This window comes from Prionailurus viverrinus, chromosome C1 (assembly GCF_022837055.1).
Source record: "Prionailurus viverrinus isolate Anna chromosome C1, UM_Priviv_1.0, whole genome shotgun sequence".
Classification (NCBI taxonomy): Eukaryota; Metazoa; Chordata; class Mammalia; order Carnivora; family Felidae; genus Prionailurus; species Prionailurus viverrinus.
This window is the reverse complement of record NC_062568.1, coordinates 195,257,538-195,274,105: the sequence shown is the minus strand read 5'-3', so window position 1 is coordinate 195,274,105 and position 16,568 is coordinate 195,257,538. Positions and strand designations below refer to the sequence as shown.

Below are 16,568 nucleotides of genomic sequence, written 5' to 3'. Positions count from 1 at the left end.
GCCCCGGCGCGCGCCCCGCCCTGCCCCCAAGCCCCGCCCTGCCCCCAAGCCCCGCCCCTTTCCTTAACTCCCGCCGGAGGCTTTAACCGTGGGTTCGCTCCTTGCCCTTTACCGAGGCCTTCACGTCATTTGTGACGGGTCTTCTGACTCGAGAGTCGCTTTCCCGCGACTGTGCTGTGTCAACGCGTTCGCGACACTGCATAAGGAATATATGCTTATATGCTTTTTGCTGTGTTGGTTACACTTTTTAAAAAATTTTTAGGGGCGCCTGGGTGGCGCAGTCGGTTGAGCGTCCGACTTCAGCCAGGTCACGATCTCGCGGTCCGTGAGTTCGAGCCCCGCGTCAGGCTCTGGGCTGATGGCTCAGAGCCTGGAGCCTGTTTCCGATTCTGTGTCTCCCTCTCTCTCTGCCCCTCCCCCGTTCATGCTCTGTCTCTCTCTGTCCCAAAAATAAATAAACGTTGAAAAAAAAAATTAAAAAAAAAATTTTTTTTTAAACGTTTACTTGTGACAGATAGTGAGCGGGCGGGGGAGGGGCAGAGAGAGGGGAGACACACAGAATGTGAAGCAGGCTCTGAGCTATCCGCATAGAGCTCTATGGGGGGTCCGAACCCACCAACTGTGAGATCATGACCTGAGCCCGAGTCCCACTGCGCTTAACGCACTGAGCCACCCAGGCGCCCCTAGTTGCACTTTCTTGCTGTAAATGTAACTTCCCCGGGGCTCTGGGTTTTGAGTCTCAGTAACCAAACACTCGAGTTTATGAATTACTCGTGAAAGTGAAAAAAAAGATCTAAGCATAACTATGAGACCACATGGGAGAGGATTTAGAAAATGGGAAGAAAAATGAAAGCTCAAAGTTTGGAGTCTCAGGCCTATCAGCTCCCAGTCCTGCCTTCAGGGCTCATGTGTGACCTTGGATTTTAAAGAGGATCAAGTGAGGTAACATTTGTGAAAGTACTTTGCAAATTCTGAAAGCCCCTCAGAAATGCAGAAGTGCTGGCATCCCACTCATCCATTCCATCCCTAATCACGTGTCGCATAGATGTTCTTTATATATGTATATATATAAATTATATACATATATATACATATTATATGTATATAATTATATACAAATATATATATATCATATACAAAAATTATAAAAATATATATTATATATATAAATTATATATAAATATATAAACATATTATAAATATATAAATATATAAATTATATATATAATATGAATATATTATATATACATATATGTATATAATTATATGTGCATAAATTATATATATATACATATATATGTATATTATATATACATATATATGTATATATAATATATAATAGGATATAATAGGATATCTTATTATATATATCCTATTATATATCCACTGTGTGTGTGTGTGTGTGTGTGTGTGTGTGTATACATATCGGGAGAATGATATTTCTTATTCATTTGGGCTTTTTTAAATTATCTGTACTTCCTAATTTTCCTTCACTGTACATATAAAATCCTCCTTGATTGAAGGAAAGACCAAAAAATGAAGTCCTTGTCAAATTATAAAGTGGGATTATGTTCCTTTATCTTCTAAAACATATTTAGTAATACAACTGCGCTCCCTTCCTTGCCAAAAAGAAAAAGTTCATACATATAGTGTATAGGGCCCCCAACCCCATCCCCAGGCAAAGATAAAACAGGAACTGCCTTCCTCCTCCCTGTTCTGATCCCTGGGGGCCCCAGCTTCCCCTGGAAAGCCCCCTCAACACAGTGAGCAGGTCCATGGGGGTTCCTGGGAGAGGAGACAAAAAGCCAAGAGGCCGGTGTTATCACAGTTACTTTATTGCATCAGAGTTCAGACCACCCCTAAGTCCAGCCCCACTGAACTCCTCCTTCCGTACAATGGAACGCCTTTGTATAGGTTTTTCCTCTACCAGGAATGCACTTCTCCATTCACCCTTTCCAACCCAAGACCTTGAGGGTCACAGGCAGCACTGATAATTCCCCTCCTCAGTGCTTCCCCTGACAGGCCATTCTGATGTGAAAGCTTTCATCATCCTGCATTGATCCACAGGCCAGCTGGTGGCCTGCCTCTGAGCAGAGGCCCAGGAAACACTGAAAGCATAACTGAACCGTGATCAAGGAAACCAGGAGACAGGCTGGGAACAGGATATGCACGACATCAAGGCCGGAACTAGAAAGGCTGGGGGCTCACTGGGTGGGGAGATGACTGAAGAGGTATGGGGCACTGATGGGATCCATTTCCACTTGACACAATCTTCTATCTTTGGGGACTTCCTGGAACTCTAAAGCTCCAGGCTGGAGGTCAAGGAATGGTAAGAGTAGGCTACACACATTAGGAGCCTCCCCCTTTCCTATCCACCAATGACATCTGAGTAGAGGGGGTTTGCTGAGCCCTCTTCTGCCTCTCAGATCAAAGCAGACTCTGGCCTGAATTCCACTGTCACTCCCTCTCAGATCATCTGGAAGCTCCAAACCAAGGTCGTGGGCCCAGCTGACCCCCAATCCTCATCCCTAGCGAGAGGCAATGGGGGGAGGCAGGCCAAGGTGGCCCACATTTTTCTCTCTTTTCCTCTCCCAGGGCAGGCCCAAGCGGTGAACCCCAGCAGCTCGCGGCCAATCCCCAAATCCAAGGACTGGCCATCACCACCCCTGGCAGCTGAGGCATACACAGAAAGTCACCGAACGCCAGACACAAACAACGTTACCAGGCCTTGTTCCCATCTGGAGCCAAGCCCGGACCCCTGGGCCCCCACTACACCTCCCTCCCTCCCTCCCAGCTGCCCCCCCCCCCGCCCCCGCCATTCACTGGGCCTTCCGGTTGAGTCTGTGCCGTACCAGCTGGCTCAGGAGGAACGCGGTCAGGACACTGCTGCCCACGGTGAGCAGAAAGAGGCCAGAGAAGTTGTGGGGCCAGCGGGTATGCAGAGGCTCATAGATGGGCCGCCGGGCCTCATAGTCCAGTGCCACGGCCTCCAGCTGGGCCAGCGTGCACAGCACCAGGAAGACATGGAAGAGCTGGTGGCCCTGCCCGAAGACGTGGCAGCTGCCAGGAAACCAGCGCTCAGGCATGAAGGTGGAGAAGAAAGCGGCGGCCAGCAGGAAGAAGACCACCTGGCACTTGTGGTAGAGAAGAGCCGGGTCGTCTGAGGTAGGGTCAGGGGACACCAGGATGCGATGCACCACGGGGCTGATGTCCAGCGCGTAGGCCAGCGCCGAGGGCACCTCCTGGCAAGTGCGGCCCAGCAGGCCAGGCTTCTGGATGTACTTGTTGTAGCAGGAGCCAGTGCAAGAAAGCCAGGCGAGAAAGGCGGCCATGGGCAGGAAGACGGCCTGCACCCGGGCGTGCCAGGCAGGCTCGATGGCGTAGTAGAAGTGTGCCAGGGCGCTGCCGAACTGGTACACGGCCACGCCCACGTAGTCCAGGAAGAAGAAACTGTAATGCCAGAACTCGGACTTGGCCTGCAGGAGGTGAGCCAAGGCGCTGAAGGAGAGGTAGGTGAAGGACGCGAGGAGGAGGATGAAGAGGGGCAGCGCGTGCGGGTCTCCCCAGATGCCCACAGTCCCCACGAAGACGGCCAGCCGCAGCAGCAGCACGACGGCTGCCAGCAGGTGGGTCCACACGTTCACCGCCTCGTTGTGCTGCTGGAACAGCGTGCGGAAGTAGAAGTGCCAGGTCTGATGCAGCGGCCGGTAGCCCACGTAGATGTACGGCTTCCAGAAGAGCGGTGGCACTTCGGCACGGTCCACTGTGAACACGGGCTCTGGCCGCCTGGCCGGCCGAGGCTCCTGGTGGGCCTGCCGCAAACTGGGCAGGAGATGGCTGAGCTTCTGGGCCACCATCGTGGCCATGGCTGTGGGCCAGGCAGGGAGCTGGGAGAGAGGCCAGAGCAAAGTCAGGGGACTGGTGTCCTCGACCCTTGATGGCACCACCAGCAGCAGCTGGGAGGCTCGGAAGCCCAGTTCTTAGTCCCTCCTTCCTGCCCCCTTGTCCCCACACTGAGTTTCAGAAGAGAGGAGTCGTCCTAAGGAAGAGCTAGCTCAGCGAGGACCCCGTGACTGTACTCCCCGATGTATCCCATGTGCCTCGAACAGCGCCTGGCATGTAGTAGATGTTCAGTAAATTTCCGAGGAATAATTAAGGAGGCTCACTACCTCAGCCATTTCCATCCCAGTCCAGGCTCCACACAGCAGCCCCTGCTGTTTCCTCCTGTGTTCATGCCGCCATCTGTGTTCATCTGGTGGTGACAATGACCTTGCTGATAGACCCGCTGCCTCTACCTTTAGCCCCTTCCAAGTGACCAGGGTCTCCCACTCACCATCCATCACCCTACATGATCTGGCCCCTGCTACCTTTTTCCAGCCTTATCGCTCAACCGCAGTGCCCTTCACGTCCAGCCATAGCCTCACCACACCCCTGGGCCTGCTGTTTCCCACATGTCCTCAGGTTGACACAAGCTGTTCCCTCTGCCTGAGACATTTTCCTCATCTTGCCTACATGGCAAACTCCTAATTATCCCTCAAAACCCGTTTCTTCTGTGATACTTTCCCCGGCCCCCCGAACCTCTGATGATAACCTCTCTACTTGAGTGCCTACCATAAGATACCACATCCTTTCACTAGTATAACGTTCCCCATGGGCATTAAACTTGCTCATGTGAGCTCACTAAGGGCAGGCAGTGTGTGTCATTATTTTGTGAACCGCTGGTGCTTAGCAGGCGGCTGGCACTCAGTACTTGTTAAATCAAAGAACATAACAGCATCCCGGGAACATTTCATACCCTTTAAGTCTCCAACTCAAAAAGCCACTTTTGATCCTGAAAGTCTCTGGTAACAACTGGTCTATAAAACAGCCCTTCCCCTCAGCCACAACTCCCCTCAGAAGATCCCTCCTCCAGCCTTTCCACTCCCACCCATGCTTGTTAATGCCAAAGAAGTCAAATCTAACCCCTCAGCCTGCGTTCGAGACCCTGCTCCTACCCTCAATTCCCACCTAACCCAAATAGCACACCCTGTGCCAACTTCCTTTCCCTCACTGAAATGCTTTTGGGCCAGGGGACCTCCTTGCTGCCCCCCTCCCACTTCCCCTGTATAGGTTATACAACATAGCATATAAAACATATTCATTCATTCATCCATTTGTGCACTTAGCAAACACTGAGCCCCTCCTCTGCCTCCCATCCTGTGCTCGGTCCAGGGGAGGGCAGAGACGAAAAAGATTTGATCCCTACCCCTGGGAACTTCGTAGTATGGTGGAGTCACCGAGATGAAAACAAATCATAGCAAATGCTTATACAGTACTTGCTATGTGCAAGACACTGTCTCAAGCACTTTATGTACAATTGACTCATTTATGCTTCTTAACCCCCTGTGAGTAGGTGCTCTCATTATTCCCATTTTTCAGATAAGGAACTGAGGCATGGAGAAGTTAAGGACCCTGCACCCCCCCCCCCACCTAGGTAGGATCTGAACTCAGCTTGCAATCTTAACCACTGAACTGCCCTTTGCAAGACACGGGGGGAAGTGCTATTCATCATTCCCTAATTATATACCCTATATACAGGTTGGCCCGGAACCATTTGCTTAATTCAGGCTTATCAGTATTCACTATGGCATTCATTAAATCAAAATATCTATTGAAAAACTAGCACCTGCCAGATGACTCCCACCCCTCAAATTCTCTCTAACAAGTTTATTAGACTCAGTATCCTGGTTTTCTGTCCATCTTTCTTTCTTTTCTTTCTTTCTTTTCTTTCTTTCTTTCTTTTTCTTTCTTTCTTTCTTTCTTTCTTTCTTTCTTTCTTTCTTTTTCTGTCTTTTTTTCTGTCTTTCCTTTTTCATTTACTTATTTTGAGAGAGAGAGCAGGGGAGGAGCAAGAGAGAGGGAGAGAAAGAATCCCAAGCAGGCTCCAGCCTGATATGAGGCTCGGTCCCACGATCGTGAGACCACAACCCGAGCCAAAATCAAGAGTTGGACGCTCAACTGACTGAGCCACCCAGGAGCCCTGTCCATCTTTCATCAGATATTTATTGCAACTACCTGTGCACCAGTCACTGTAACAGTCAGGGAGATCCAGGGCAGGATAAAGCACTCATGTTTCTGCCACCAGCAGCACCATGATCACCCCCAAAAGCCCCCTGATAATTTAATCACAGTCCAAGTAAATGCAGGGAGCTTGCCATGCAAAGGCAGCAAGACAAGCCCCCAGCCCATCAAGCCTCCTCACCCTAGCCTGAAGCTCCCCCCGCATTACACTTCTCAAGTCAGCTCTGGTCTCTGGCCTCTCCTGGTCCAATGAGGAGGCAGGAGTTAAATAAGTTACTACAATACTGCACAAGGGGAGTACAGGACGCCTCCGCTTCCTATTCCTCAGACAGCCTTGCCGGCCACTTCCGTCCAGACCACGAGAACCCCCTGGCCTGCTGTGCTAGTGGCGGAACCAGCAGTGGAGGTCCTCCCCAAGAGCCTGGGCTTCAGCCTTCACCCCTGTCTACAACTTTGGCTTCCCAACTCGGAACCTTGGGGAGCCAGAAAAGGCCTCTGAAAGCATCTCATGCAGCACCCTTGTTTCACACAGAAAACAAGAGCCCAGAGACAGAAAGGCCTTCCCCAGCGTTGCCCAATCCAGCAAGGTTTCCATTCCACCCCAAGGGAGAAGACCAGGGAATGATAATGTGCGATGGTGGCCTAGTTCCTGGGTCTCTGTGATCCATTAAATACAGTCCAAGGCTCCATATCCCACCCTTAGAACTTCCCAAGGCATAACAGCCTATTAACGTCTCTGAGAAGTCCTACAGCAAAGAAGCCAGCTTCCCTCTGTTGAACCTACATGTGTCAAGCCTACCTGACCAAGGATTCTTTTCCTAGTAATAATTATATTACAAAGCCAGCTGAATTGGGGGCACCTGGGTGGCTCAGGGCATGATCTCACAGCTCGTGAGTTCGAGCCCCGCATTGGGCTCTGTGCTGACAACTCAGCCTGGAGCCTGCTTCAGATTCTGTGTCTCCCTCTCTCTCTCTCTGCCCCTCCCCTGCTCACATTCTCTCTCTCTCTCTCTCTCTCTCTCTCTCTCTCTCTCTCTCAAAAATAAATAAACATTTGAAAAAAAAAAAAACCAGCTGAAATGTAGTAAGTGTTTACTATGTGCTCAGTCTTTATAACCTTGTTACAATTAATTCTCATAACTAGCCTTTTGAGGTAGGTATTATTATGCCCATTTTGCTGCTGAAGACAGTGAAATTCAGAGAGGTCAGGAGCTCCTTCCCAAGGGAAGAACATGGACAGAGAAACAGAGAGAGAGAGAGACAGAGACAGAGAAGCCAGAATTTGGACCCAGCTCTCTGACTGCCAAGTACAGGCACTCTTAGCCACTCTGCTGCTGCCCTGCCTCCTGTCACACCAATCTCCATCATACTTTGGAAAAGAATGGTCTAAAGCAGGTAGCCAAGGCCTTTCCCATAAATTATTTCCTTAGTCTTCCAGCAACTGACACACATCTAGAGACCTCAGCCTCCCCACATTACCAAGCCACCCACTGGCTCTACACCAACGAAGCCCTATCTCACAGCTCCCTCCTCAGGTGGCAATAGGTCACTCAGGGCCCTCCTCCTCCACCAGATGCAGTGGACCCTAAGCACAGACCCCAGAGGCTCCATCCTGGGATAAAGAGATCCTGTTCCCTATTTCCTTTAGACTTCACCCAGCAGCCCCATTCCATCTGAACAGGTCTGTTTTCAGAATTCGTTCCCATCTCCTGACTCCAGGGGAAAGGAGCAGGTGCAGGGGTCCAGTAAGAGCTGGAAGGATGAGGGGAGGGATCCAGAGGCCACCCTCAGAGAATTCTGAGTCACCTGCCCACCAGGCTGCCAGGACCTGCCTGCTTCAGGGCCCCCCTTCCTGGCCCCCCTCCAAACCTAGGTTACCTAGGGAATTTTCTCGAGCCTGGGGGGCCGATGGATTCTGCTGTGGGACTGGGCAAATTCTCCAGATGCCAAGCACCTGTGGTACTTCCACAGGTGAGGGTGACTAAGGGTGGGGCTTCCAGGGACTGGAGGTTGTCTTGTGTGATGTCACCAGAGGGTGGGGCTAAAGACAACCTCCACCTCTCCCTTCCCCCCCCAACACCATTCCCACATTGGTCAAATCCAGGCTAACCACTGCCCTCCTAGCCAGGCCACGGCTGCACAAGGAAGCTCAGCATTAGCCTCCACAGGAAACATCTGGGAAAACCCAGTGGCTGGCTACAAAGTTGTGACTTACCCAAGATCACACGGCAAGGCAGGCAAAGCTGGGCTGAGACCAGGTGACCAGGGCCTGGTTGATGGGTGTCAGGAAAACTTGACTGGCTTCTGTCCCCCTACTCCCCAGGAATCATAATGGAAAGAAGTTAGGACTAAAGGAGAAAGCAGACACTATGAAGGCTCATGAAGGAGATGGACTTCAGATTCAGACAAACCAGGTTTGACGCCTGCTTCTGTAACATGCTAGCTGTGTGATCTAAGACAAGCGACTCACCTTCTCTGATCCTTAGTCCCTCATGGGAATTACAATATCATCTACGGCACAGACTGCTTATAAGGATCTAACTTTGTTCGGACAAATTTTTAGCACAGTTTAGCAACTTGATAAATGATTGCTACTATTACTAATTATTATTAATAGTAGTCGTATTTGAAATACCCCAGCCTGAAAGATTCGCTTGATGTCCCCTAAAAAACTGTCCTCTTTTGGCCTCAAGAGCTGGTTCCACTGGACTTGGGGGCTTCAGTTAACCTTGTGCCTTGAAATATTTACTTTTCTATGAGGATGCATGTAAGGACCAGGGAAATTTGGCTGGAGTTGGAACTTCTGGAGACACTGACCTTATTTAATGATTAAATTCTCCCCAGCATAGATCATTCAGAGTAACCCCTGTGGATTCACAGAGCCCTGAAGATTTGCACTTGGGCACAGACGCAAGCGAGGTGGCTGGGAAATGAAACTGCCAGGGAGAGGGTTGCCACTCTGGCTGCCCCATCCCCCAGTGGGAGGGTGAAGGGGTAGATCATGCTAGCAGGTGATCCAGAAGGCATGACGTCTGGCCAGAGTGTGTCCTGCAGGTTTGGGAAGCTTCCAGGTTGGCCGAGCCCCAGAACAGAGATCTCCAGGGCTCAAGTGGGAGCTCCTGTCAATCTGAGGAGCTCTGTCCTCCTCTGCCCTCCCACCTCCCAGTCTCCTTTTCCTAAACACAAGGTCCATCTCCTCACCTAGCTTCTCAACCAAGTCTTGCCCCAGTTCCTCCTGGTCTCTACCTGACACACACGGTCAAAAAGTCCCGTAAGTACCTGTGAGCAAAACAGAAGACCAGGTTGTCGGGTTGGGGTAGTAAATGGGCTCTGAAGTGGGAGAGCCCCGGGTTATACCCATCCCATAGATTTTAGTGCACATGGCAGGCAAAATGCGACAGGGCTGGGGCCCATGTTGAATGAAGCAGACAGGCTCACCCACACAAACGAAATGCCTACGGGCCTAGGAAAATCCAGCCCCAAGAGAAGCCACCGAGGTGGTGACCACGCAGAATTGGAGAGAGCTGACGTCCCAAGGGAGAGTACCTACCACTCGGGCAGACTACTTCAAGTGAAGCCATGTTCCCATTTTTATGTGAGGATGGGATTTCAAGTCTGAAACTTAACAGCTCTGTGACTTTGGTAAGTCCCTTAACCTCTCTGAGCCTATTTCCTCATTGATAATCAAAGGATAATAATAGCTACCCCTTGGGCTCCTGTGAAAGCAAAACAAAGTTACTGATGCAAGATGTTAGTTCTGGCACAGCATGGCGCCGCTGTTTTTGCTGTTTGTTGGATTCTAGTCCCGGCTCAGCCGCTTAATCCCCGTGTGACCTTGGACAAGTCCATTCCCCTTTTGGCCCTGTTTCTCCAGATGTCAAAGGAGAGAGTGAATTTATCAGTAACGTCAAAGGTCCCTTCAGGCCCTGAGACATTCCAATATTTGTTTTAGGCCCACTATGTGCCAGGTGCTAGAGCGTCAGCAGTGAACAAAGCAAGTAAAACACTTCCCTTATAGAACGAATAGCCCAGCTAATCAACAGCTAAGGGTAAGAACTAAGGGTGTTAATACCCTGCCTTCTTGGAGCTTAATAGCCTAACGAAAAAAAAACCCACCTAATATGAGTATTTGGTTATAATTAACTTTGTCTCTTGCCTCCATCTTGGCACGTAAAATATTCATTGTTGCTTCTCTGGGCCTTCATTGTTCAGCACACGCCCTCAAGACAACTTTATCTTGCCATAGAAGACAAAGTCTAACCTCGTAAAAATAATAGTAAGGCAGGCCTGGCTGGCTCAGTAGATAGAACACAAACTCTTGATCTCAGGATCATGAGTTCAAGCTGCACGTTGGGTGTGGAGCCTACTTAAAAATACATACATACTTACATACATACATACATACACACATACGTACATAAGATAGTAAGGCCAGATCTGCGTTAACACAGGAGTTGTTAGAGGTAAATGTTCCTTGAGGGATCCTGACAAGGACAATACCACATACGAGCCCAAAATATTAATAAGGTGAGGCACTAACATCGGTAATTTACAGTGGCTTGCTGTTTACAAGGAACTTTCACCCACATTTCACTTCTGCCTCAAAGCAACTCTGGGCCTCCGTGTAAGCTGGCATCACAGCCCAGGAGGCAGGATGGCAGAGGGCACATCATCTGACCCCAAAACCAGTGCTCTTGCCCTTTATCCATTGTGGTCAACCTCCAGTCACCCAGGGGGTGGCCATACATTACACAAGCAAAGTTTTCATCCCCGGCTGGCCTCCTGATCTCCCAGCAACTGGGTGACCTCCTTCAATGCAAACCAATTCCCAGACTCGGCAGAATGTGTTTAAACAAAAAGTCCTTCTATTTCTTCCAAAACCAAACGGACATCATTTTTGCTTTTTGTAACCGCACTCTGGGCCTCCATTTGTGATCGGGATAGAATAAATAACTCAAAGGAATTCTTCTGTGGAACTCAGACTCACAAATGCTCTGAGGACAAGGTAGAACTCTAAGAGGAAGGCAGGCCCAGAGAGGTTGGGTGAGCTGGCTACAGTCGCCCAGCACAAGGGATGGAAAAAGGACCCAACCTTCACCACTGGCCAGCAAGGGCCCCTCTGGTTAGGGAAACTGAGGCTGGAGAGGGACAGCCTTCCACCACGAGCCTCAGAGGTGGCACAAGACTCTGGTTGTGAGGCTGAGACCCTCTTCCATAGGAGCTAAACAGAAGGTCTTGGGCCATCCATCCGGGTGCAGCCAGGCTCCGGGAATCCGTCAAACCCTCAAACTCACCAGCGGTGGCCTGACCAGGCCCCCCTACTCAGGCCAGGCCAGAATGGGCTGCCCCAAGGAAACCTCTGGGGGGGGGGGTCCTCAAAGCCTGCAGGCTTGAAGCAAGTGCTATGGGTGGTGTGGGGCTCCCTCCCCTGTCCTCATTGGGTGGGGAAACCTCCATGTTTTCCTGACACCAAGGCAGGCTTCTCCATCCCAACCGGCCCAGGCGTCCCCAAAGGGGGACCCCCTCACATCACCCAGTTCTAGGTACTCATGCACCTTCTGCTCCTGGGGTCTCCCTGGATCCGCCTCCCCCCCAGCCCCGCCGCAGGCGGAGCAGCGAGCCGCCGGCCTCTCCTCCTCCCGGCCACCGTGGCCACCACGGCCGGCCCAGGCCGGCCCTCCGCCCTGCCCACTCCCTCAGAGGTGCTCCCTTCCAGCTGGTCCCCTAGCATCCTCCCACTCTTGCCCGGGGGTGCTCCGACTCCAGCCTCTCTCCCCGCCCGCGTGCGCAACGCTCCCCGGGAGCACGCCCCGCGCCCCGCCGCCGGCTCCCGGTACCTGCGGCGGAGCGGAGCGGAGCGGAGCGGCAAGGCTGGCCAGCTCGGACCGCGGCCCTCGGCGTCCCGGCGCCCCGCCGACTGATAAAGGGGCGGCGGGTGGGCCGGCCCGGAGGCGGGCGGGGGGCGGGGCGCGGGGCGGTGCTTCCCTACCCGCCGCGCCCACGTGTTGCGCCCAGCTGCAGGGGGGCTCCCCACCCCCGCGACCGTGCAGTCCTGGGAGTTCCTCCGGCGATCGTGGGGCAGAAAGACGCGGAGACGGACGCCCGGACAGCAGAAGTGGTTGCCCAAGTCCCCGGCTGGGCGGTGGCGCTGCGGAGCCCGCTGAGCGGGTCCCACTTCCGCGGTCTTGAACCACCAGCTCCCGAGCCCGGGTAGCTGACTTGCGGGCGCCGGGCAAGTCGGAGCAGGAGCGCGGATAATTCCTGCGAAAGCCCGCCGCCCAGCCCCGAAGCCAGCAGGAGCCGCACACGCCACCGCTCACTGGGCTGTTTCTGGTCGAGATGGGCCTGGCCTTCCCCGTCTTCGTGTCTCTGCCTGGGGAGCTCCACCCCGCCTCTGCACCCCTGTCTTACTTAAGTTCCCACCTTAGCTCTCTCCGTGGGCGGTTTCCCCTGGTCGGCCAGCCCAAGGCCTGGTGTTTGAACCTCTGTTAAAACACCCACTTTCTACTCCCTAGTGTAATATCTCCCCCCAGAAGTGGGAGCACCCAAAGGGTGAGGGATCCCTGCATACACGAGGCCCTCAGCGTATCATCCCTCCCCTGCACTAGACCAGCAGAGTGGGAGACACCCCCACCGCGTCTGGGGTGCACACAGCCTGATGGATACAGAGCAGAAAGGGGACAGTCTAAAAGGGGACACTGCTCTGCCCTCAGGGAGTTTTGAGTCCATTCAGAGAGACTGTGCAGGGGGCTGGGCGAGGTGACAGGATCCACATCCTGGTGCTACCCTTAACTCACTATGTGACCTTGGGCAAGTCTCCTTGTTCTCAGCTTCCAGTTTATTACTTATAAAATGGAAACAGGAATACCTGACAGGTTGTTAGGAGAATTAATAAACAACGGGTATGAAGGTTCATTGTCAACCGCAGTGAATACTAGACGAATGTATATTTCCTTATTATATTATAACAAAACATATATAATCATAATGTACTAGGATGCAACAGGTCTTTACTTCAACAGATTCAGACAAACCCAAACCCTAAGATTTAGTGAAATCCCTATTACTCATGTGGAGAGACAAAATAGCATAGAAGATCCCATCATTTAGAACAGGTAGGGAAGGGGCGCCTGGGTGGCGCAGTCGGTTAAGCGTCCGACTTCAGCCAGGTCACAATCTCGCGGTCCGTGAGTTCGAGCCCCGCGTCAGGCTCTGGGCTGATGGCTCAGAGCCTGGAGCCTGTTTCCCATTCTGTGTCTCCCTCTCTCTCTGCCCCTCCCCTGTTCATGCTATGTCTCTCTCTGTCCCAAAAATAAAAATAAACGTTGAAAGAGGAAAAAAAATAAAAAATAATAAAAAAAAAAAGAACAGGTAGGGAATAGGAAACGGACAAGTAAGGACATTATGGAAATTATATTCTAAGGTTTATTTATTTATTTTGAGGGGGGAGGAGCAGAGAGAGAGAGAGAGAGAGAGAACCCAGGCAGGATCCACAGAGCCCAATGCGAGGCTCAAATTCACGGAACAGTGAGATTATGACCTCAGCCTAAGTCAGACACTTAAACGACTAAGCCACCCAGGCACCCTGGAAATCATGTTCTATATGATGGAATATATTCTATCATAGTGAATAAAAACTGAAAACTTGGAAGGTAACTTAGACTCAGCTTCCGGTTTGGAAACACCTGCTCTGTACTGAACATGTTTTTAAAGCTACAGTTTATTAAGCTCTTGCCCTCAGCTGAGAGCTGTGTGCTAAACAGTTGCCATAACTACCTCCTTTGATCCAGACAACCCTATTAACACATTTTACAAACTGGGAAACTGAAGATCAGAAAGGGCACATGGGGCTGTTATATTATGTCATTTAGTACCATGCATTCCTACAAAATTGAGTGAGATGACCCCCTAAATAGATAGAATAAATTCTATCTATTTTTATGGATAGAAAAACCGAGGCCCAGAGGACAGAAATGATGTATTCCGGGTCACATAGCTCCCGATGTACTTAGGTTCTGCGAAATGGATCTGGAGATGTGCTTGGGGAGAAAAGTCACTTGCCCGTGACACTTGGCTATGGATATTTAAGAGCTGAATGATAAAAATAATTTTAAAAAGGAACAGCGATCAGTTACGGAGCACTTGCCGTGTGCCAGGCCCAATGCAAAGCCCCCCTTACATGCACTATAAGCCCATGAGGATGTAGTTTCATTATCTCATTCTGTGGATGAGGAAACTGGTTCCAGAGATGCTACTTGCCCAAGGCCACCCAGTTGGCTAGTGGCAGGCCTGGATCCCAGCCTAGCTCTTATCTGGTACTCAGTACTGGCAACAAGATGTGACGCTGTGGGGCCAGGACAATTCCTCCCCTACCCTGCTGTCCCCCCCCCCCCATTCCTTTTCCAGCCCAGGCAGGGTGAGAGCAGCTCCAGGGCAGCCAAGGGCACCTCCCTTCGCTGCCCTCCCCCAGTTCAGCTGCCTGGGTGAGGCCCAATGCCTTCCTTGCTCCCAGACCCCAAAGCCCTGAAACCTTTGCATCCAGACTCTAGGAGAGGGTGGGTGGAGAACCTATCCAGTAACCTGTGCATCATCCAGCTGCCTTCCTAGGCGTCAGGTCGGGTCATTAGAGGACCAGGGTGTCCAGGGAGATCAGATTCCTAGGTAGGCCTAAAGAGTCAAAGGGCCTCAGAAGTCAGGCGCTGAGCCAGGAGACCACCGGGAAGGGCTTCAGCACATCCAAAGTAAGAGAAAGGATGTGTGGCCTGAACTGTCCTGAACACATTCTTATCTTTTCCCCCAAACAAGGGCATCCGCTCATTGGGGGCAGCAAAGCAGTGACACACAGGAGTGTATCCTGTCTGGGTTCGCACCTTAGCTCTGCCCCTCCCCCCAGGCAAGTTATGTAACCTCTCTGGGTATCTAGTTCATTCATTCTCAAACAGGTCAATACCCTCCATATAGGGTTGGTATGAGGAGTAAATGAAATAATCCATGAAAAGTACTCACACTGACTGGCAGAGACTGCTTGCTCAACAAATGCCAACTATTACTCTATTTCAGTTCTTTATTCCCTCCCTTTGCCAATGAGGAAAAGGAAAGGCTTGTTATAAGCGCCCCCTCCCCAATGTTTAGGTGGTTTGTTACACAGCATGGTTGAAATAATTCCTGATTCATACACATAGCGGGGCCAGGATTCAAACCCAGAGGGTCTGACCCAAGACCACAGTTTCAACCGTGCATGGTGCAGTGGGGGCACAGTGCCGGGGGGCACTGATTGCCTATAGAAATTCTCTGCCTAAAGTCCACTTGGAGAGAGTCTTACAGGATGAGGAAGAGTTCACCAAGTCATGAGGAGGGAAAGGACTTTCTAGACAGGGGGAACAGCATATGCAAAGGTGCAGAGGTCTGAATGACGGGGTGAGTTTCCGAAATGAGCCATCATGTGCTGGGGCTGGGGCACAGAGGACCAGCAGGCAACAGATGGCATTCGAAAGGCAGGGAGGGGCTGGAAAGAAGAGAGCCTTGCCAAGGTGGAGGGCTTTATCCTGAAGGCAGTGTGGAGACTGGAGTCCGAGATTAGAGAGAGGGTTTTCTTTGGGTGGGATGGGGTGAGGGGGTTTCAAGGACACCAGAGAGGTCGGGGGTGTCCCCTGGGACTCCATGGCCGGGTGTCTGACTCTTGCCCATGAGCCCCAAAGGGGACGGGCTGCCAGGAGAAGCAGAGCGGAGGCCAGTGGTAGAGGGAACTAACTGCATTTCCACGGAAGCAGGACACAGGTATGTGCTGCCCCCAGGCCTGAACTGCACCACAGGAGAGAGACGGCCTTAGATCCAGCCCCAGAATCTCCCGTAGGGGCCATGAGATCTCAGCAGAAAGTGGCTGGAGGTGTCCCGGGGTGTCCTGCAATTGTGAGAGCCATCGTAAACAGCCGGCCCTCCTCAAGGGATCCGCAGATGAGCCCCCATGGTGACTGTCCCCAGCAAGGCAAACACAAGAGTGGCCCGGGCCACACCGTCACGGCTCACCACAGGTTTCAGCTTCGGCACGAGTGGGCAGTCCCATGCCCGCTGACCCCAGCCCCACTCCAGCAGGCATGCCTCTGCTCTCCAGCCTCTCGGCTCTCCTGGAAGCCTTAGCTCAGCCTGCCGGTTTAGGTGCAGGCTAGAAGTGCAGGCTGTTAGCACCCTGAGAGCAGCACTCATGGAAGCTGTTGGAGAAAGCTCCAGCCTCCTGCTCAGAAGAAGACAACTCTGGGAGGCATTCTGTCTGCGCCAGGCTTTCTGGAGCCCGGGAGACCGACCGAAAGCAGCAACCTAGAAGATACCCCCCACCCTCCTTTGTGCTGTGCCTGCTTCCTCCTCCCTGTCTCCCTACTCCCTCCCTTTCCGCTTTCTGGGGTCACCTCCCAAACAAACTACTCGTGTCTAAGTCTCTGTCTCAGGCTCTGCTTTGGGGGAAGACGAGACCAGGGCTTCCAGGACCACCTCTTCCCCCCACCAAATAAAAT

General features: G+C 51.8%; 1 protein-coding gene across 9 annotated transcripts; it reads right to left on the bottom strand.

Annotated features, from left to right (window-relative positions):
- Window positions 1-1,817: 1,817 nt before the first annotated feature.
- On the bottom strand, window positions 1,818-12,179 carry PAQR7 (progestin and adipoQ receptor family member 7). 9 transcript variants are annotated; one of them, XM_047870349.1, is made up of 4 exons: window positions 10,601-11,831; window positions 9,262-9,339; window positions 7,939-8,372; window positions 1,818-4,252 (listed from the first exon to the last, which is right to left on the bottom strand). In XM_047870349.1, the coding sequence occupies exon 4, from the start codon at window positions 3,864-3,866 to the stop codon at window positions 2,820-2,822; it is 1,047 nt and encodes a 348-aa protein (XP_047726305.1). In that variant the 5' UTR covers window positions 3,867-4,252; window positions 7,939-8,372; window positions 9,262-9,339; window positions 10,601-11,831; the 3' UTR covers window positions 1,818-2,819. The 9 variants fall into 9 exon arrangements, with proteins under 9 accessions (XP_047726305.1, XP_047726308.1, XP_047726311.1 ...); XM_047870352.1 differs by lacking the exons at window positions 9,262-9,339; window positions 10,601-11,831 and adding an exon at window positions 11,898-12,179 and having other exon boundaries at window positions 8,276-8,372; XM_047870355.1 differs by lacking the exons at window positions 9,262-9,339; window positions 10,601-11,831 and adding an exon at window positions 11,898-12,179 and having other exon boundaries at window positions 1,818-4,112; window positions 8,276-8,372.
- Window positions 12,180-16,568: the final 4,389 nt, after the last annotated feature.